Source organism: Epinephelus moara, chromosome 21 (assembly GCF_006386435.1).
Source record: "Epinephelus moara isolate mb chromosome 21, YSFRI_EMoa_1.0, whole genome shotgun sequence".
NCBI lineage: Eukaryota > Metazoa > Chordata > Actinopteri > Perciformes > Serranidae > Epinephelus > Epinephelus moara.
The window spans coordinates 38,315,457-38,320,248 of record NC_065526.1 but is presented as its reverse complement, the minus strand read 5'-3'; the positions used below and the strand labels follow the sequence as shown (position 1 = coordinate 38,320,248).

The window sequence follows — 4,792 nt, the reverse complement described above, 5'->3', positions numbered from 1 at the left end:
CCAGTTATTAGGTTTAGGGGGCAAACACTTTTTCACACAGGGCCATGTAGCTTTGGATTTTTTTCTTCCTCATTAATAAAACCCTTCATTTAAAAACTGCATTTTGTGTTTACTTGTGTTATCTTTGACTAATGTTTAAATTTGTTTGATGATCTGAAACATTTAAGTGCGGAAAACATGCAAAAAAGTAAGAAATCAGGAAGGGGGCAAACACTTTTTCACACCACTGTATATATATATGATAAAGTCATAGCTAAAGTCACAACCCCAAGTATAAGCCACCCACCCCCTGGATCCAGAACTCCATACCTCAGTCACATATTACACCTGATACCCACGGAGGATAGTTTAAAGTGAATGCCAAGCCTCTATTGCCGATTCTTTTGCTCCATGGACTCTAGCTGTCAACAACTCTGGTTCTTGAACCAATTCCATTCAGGACCCTTGGAACCTTGGTGCTATCTGGTGAACCAGCCTGTGTTTCCACCAGTTATTTATCAGAACCATTGTAACCATGAATGTGTCATCAACGGAGGGTGTTGCATGACTGAAGTAAACAGTTGTAGCAAGATGGCAGATCGCACTGATAACCTGCAAACTTTTGTTCTGTTATTGTGGATAGATTTTTTATTTTTTTGTATGTTTTTAACAAGCATGGACCAACTATTAATGAGACCACTGCACGCTATTCCCGATGATTTCTCACTTAACTTCTCTACTGTTGCCTTCTCCATTCTGTTGTTTCAACCTGTAGAATATGACACACCCACTCATGTGCAATAATTTAATTTAACTTATGCAATAACCCCATTTCACCTTGACTGTATATATTCTGTGTATTATCTATTTATACTATATATATTGTGTAAATAATCTTGTTTAGGTTACAATATATATATATATATATATATATACACATATTTTACTTTTATTTTTTGTTAATAATCCTGTTTATTTGAACTATATATTTGTAAATACTCTTGTTAAATTTCTTATATTTTCACTTATCTTTCCACTCTTGCAAGGAGCACCTGTAACACAAATAATTTCCCCTTGGGGATCAATAAAGTATTTCTGATTCTGATTCTGATTCTGATGTCATCACAACTCACACTTCAGGTGACGAAAAAACCCCTGCATTTTTTATAAACAAGAACACATCTAGAGAAATTATTTTTTAATAGTGCCTCAGTTTTTGACCAGGATGGATGGAATCTAAAATGTTAACTGAAGCTGAAATTGCCTACTCATGCTACACTAATTGGGATTATAGTGTTGGATGTGATGCTGGAGGCAGTAGCAATATACTGTATTACTTTATGCATCTTATGCATTGTGTGTTTTCCATGTGATACAGTATATTAGCCTTAATATATTCTGCATCCTATCTTGTATCCTGTCTCTAACTCAGGCTGTCCACCACCCAGAATGTAAACAGCTCATATTGTGTTGGCTCTCCTAAACAGTACCAGCTCTGTCCAAACCAGGTATGATGATTCACTGATATTGATACTGTGTGGATTCATTCTCTATTGACTCCTTAGAACTCAGAGGTTAAAGGAAGAAATCGGTAAAAAAAAAAAAAAAAAAAAAAAAAAACAACTAAAAAACTCTTTAAGCTGCAGGTATCCTTTTCTATTTGTGTTTGTGTGTGTTTTCTTGTGTTTTTCAGCCCTGTCCCAGCCCCAGTGTGAGCTTCAAACAGCACCAGTGTTCCCAATTCAATTCAAAAGCCTTTGGAAGAAGATACTTCCAGTGGATACCTCTTTACCCAGGTTGAATATCAATCAACTAGTCTTTCTTCCAGTCTTTTCCATATCTGTTTGATATCGATGTCAGATATCAATCTGTACCACAGTCTTGGAAACCACAGTAACTTGGTATGGCCTCTCTCCATGCTCCTCCAACTTGGCATTAACATTCACATCTTGGATGTCGTCCTTTCTTGATTTTATTTTTATTTGGATCTCTTTAAACTCATTGGCTAATCTTCTAAGAATCCACTTTTCTTGAATAAATGAAAGGTTTGGTATTTGGTTTGGAACTATCAGACTTTGGCCAACATGCTTTTTCTTGTTTTGCACAATGAATGAATATTACATGTATTGAAAAGCATTCTATTTCATGTCTCAGTCTGCTGGTGGGCCATCATGTCAAGAGTATGCATACATTATATGATGTTAATTCCACTACAGACTTCCACTTCATGATCACTAAAATTAGGTGGGGAAAAAAAGTGGATATATCGATGTCAGTAACGGTTTTCGGTCAAATCAGTTGTTACATACAATATTGTGCATCCCTAGTAAATAGTTTAAAAACCGTCAGTGGGGCATCTTCTAGTAATTTTTGAATTTGATCAGAGTATTAAGTCTAGCAAATGTGAAAGATTTTGTTTACTCATCTACCACCTTCAGGTACAGTAAAGCAGCACTAGGCAACTTTGCATTTGGGCAATCCCAAATGATAACCACATGTAACTCATTGCATTTTGTTGACTTTATTACACTGAAATCCTGTGCTGTGATCACTAAAGTAAATATCTTTTAAAATATATAATTTCCTGTATAGCTGATTACATCAGCATCTCCAATAAGCCATGTGACCTGCAGTGTACAACCATCAGTGGTGAGCGACAGCTGCTAGTTCCGGCCCATGACGGTACGTTCTGCCGCGATGCCAAATACCATGGAGTCTGTATAGAGGGAATATGTCAGGTAACCCAACAAGATAAAAATGCTTTTATTTTCCTCTAAAAATTACTAATTCGTACTACATCTATTCAATATCATGTTTTTTTTTTGTTTGTTTTTACACTCATAAATAGCATTTTTTTCTTTTAGATTAGAAAAATTGACTATCTGGATTTGTGAAGCCTCTAAATAACTAACAACGGAACTGTGTTAAGTATTTTTAATGTCTCTTCTCTTGCAGCCTGTAGGTTGTGATGGAGAGCTGTACAGCAGTAAGACAGTAGACAGATGTGGAGTGTGTGGAGGCAACGGGACGTCTTGCAAGCGCATCTCTGGATCATACAGGAAGGCACTCACACAGTTAGGTAACACACACACAAACACACATGTAGACAAGATATGAATACATATAGAAAACATGAACCATTATGATTTAAGTCAAATTATGTGGTGCTGAATGTGCTTACACTTACACAACAGCACCAAATATGCTGGATCCACATTGTAATTTCTATGTTACTTTGAAGTCAGCTATGTTTTTTATGCCACCGCGCTGGTGGCATAAACAAATTCATTTTTGGTGGTCATAGGTTAAAGATCAAGGTTACTGTGACCGTCTCTTTCTCATTCTCGTGAATGTGATATCTCAAGAACGCCTTGAGGGAATTTCTTTAAATTTGGCACAAACATTCACTTGGACTCAATGAAGAACTGATTGGATTTCAGTGGTCAAAGGTCATGGTCACTGTGAGCTTCCATCTGTCTCATTCTCATGAACAGGATTTCTCAAGAACACCTTAAGAGAATTTATTTAAATTCGACTGAAATGTCCACTTGGACAGAAGAATAAACTGATTAGAATTTTGTGGTTGAAAATCAATGGTCAAGGTCAGTGGGACCTCATATTTAGGGCCCTATTTAGATGGTCTAAAGCGGACGGCGAATGGTGCATAATCCATGTCGCAAGTGTCATTGCTATTTAGATGCCGGCGCAGTTGTCATTTTCACGCCCTGCGCCCTCGTCGTCTAACTAGCAAATGAACTTGCGCTTCTCTGGGCGTGTTCATCTAAAAATGAGGAGTGGTCAGGCGCAGTCATGGCGCGTTGCTAGTTAGATGACGGGAAAAACAAATGCGCCAGTGACCAACAAAAACCTGGTCTAAAGTCAACGGTGCAATATTTCGCTGTTAAACAAGTTAGTAATATGCGTCTCTAGGCAGGTGCACAACGCGCGTGCACTCTGCTCAGACACACGGAGCAGCCACACATATGCAAAAAATAACAAATAAAAATATGTTTACAATGTGAAAGGTTATTATTGTGCACATTAAAATATTTATCAGAAACACGTCTTAATGGTCAGTCATTAATCAGAATGATCTAATCGCAGTAATAATGACCATCATAATCCGGGAGGTCCAAGCTCGCAGTGTCCGAATATACGGAACTGCGAGCAGACCTCCACGGGCTGATGATGCATAGCCTGTAAAATGAACTTGTCTTTCCCAAATGAGTTGTGATCATTTTGGCATGTAAATCACAAAATCAAAGATGTGAAAACGTTTCATAAACTTTATTTTGACATAAACACAACAATAACCATCTTCTGTGAACTAAAAACGTTAACTTATAGCCCTACAAGTACAAATGTATATGTAAAAAAAAGCTTTTAGAACGTAAAACTAAAGATCATCTTGTCAGGAGGAGGAGGATGCACAGCGGCTGCACAGCCCGCCGCACAGCCGGGGACACCCGGGGGAAGCTCCGCAGCCCGCACGCAGCCAGACCAGACGGCCCGGGTGCAGCCACGGGACCAGCCCTTCTTGCACCTTCAGGCGGGGGGGTTCAGGATGCTGGGGAGGGAGCTGGGCTCTCTAACCTCCGGGTTAAAATAAAATTGAATAACTTACAATTTGTTGACAGTGTTTCTCCCGTGCGCGTGCGCTCTCTCTTTCTCTCTCGCAGTCTCACTCTGTTTCTTTTCTTTTGGCTTTTCTAAGATGACAGATGCTGAATATATACTCCCTATCTGATGCTGTGGCTGTTTGTGGCTGGCTGACAGGGATGTGAACTCAGTTTGTAGCTGTGTTAATCAAATC

General features: G+C 38.7%; 1 protein-coding gene across 6 annotated transcripts in view; it reads left to right on the top strand.

Moving 5' to 3' along the window:
• Positions 1-4,792, top strand: part of si:ch211-267e7.3 (ADAMTS-like protein 2) — a 69,106-nt gene that overhangs the window by 28,756 nt on the left and 35,558 nt on the right. For all 6 annotated transcript variants that reach the window (XR_007571974.1, XR_007571975.1, XM_050074781.1 and 3 more), the window contains exons 4-7: positions 1,412-1,487; positions 1,673-1,775; positions 2,572-2,717; positions 2,935-3,058. Coding sequence is in view for 4 of the 6 variants with exons in the window: in XM_050074781.1 (XP_049930738.1) it covers positions 1,412-1,487; positions 1,673-1,775; positions 2,572-2,717; positions 2,935-3,058 (449 nt within the window). In the remaining 2 variants the exon portion in view is untranslated. The remainder of the gene's footprint in view (positions 1-1,411; positions 1,488-1,672; positions 1,776-2,571; positions 2,718-2,934; positions 3,059-4,792) is intronic.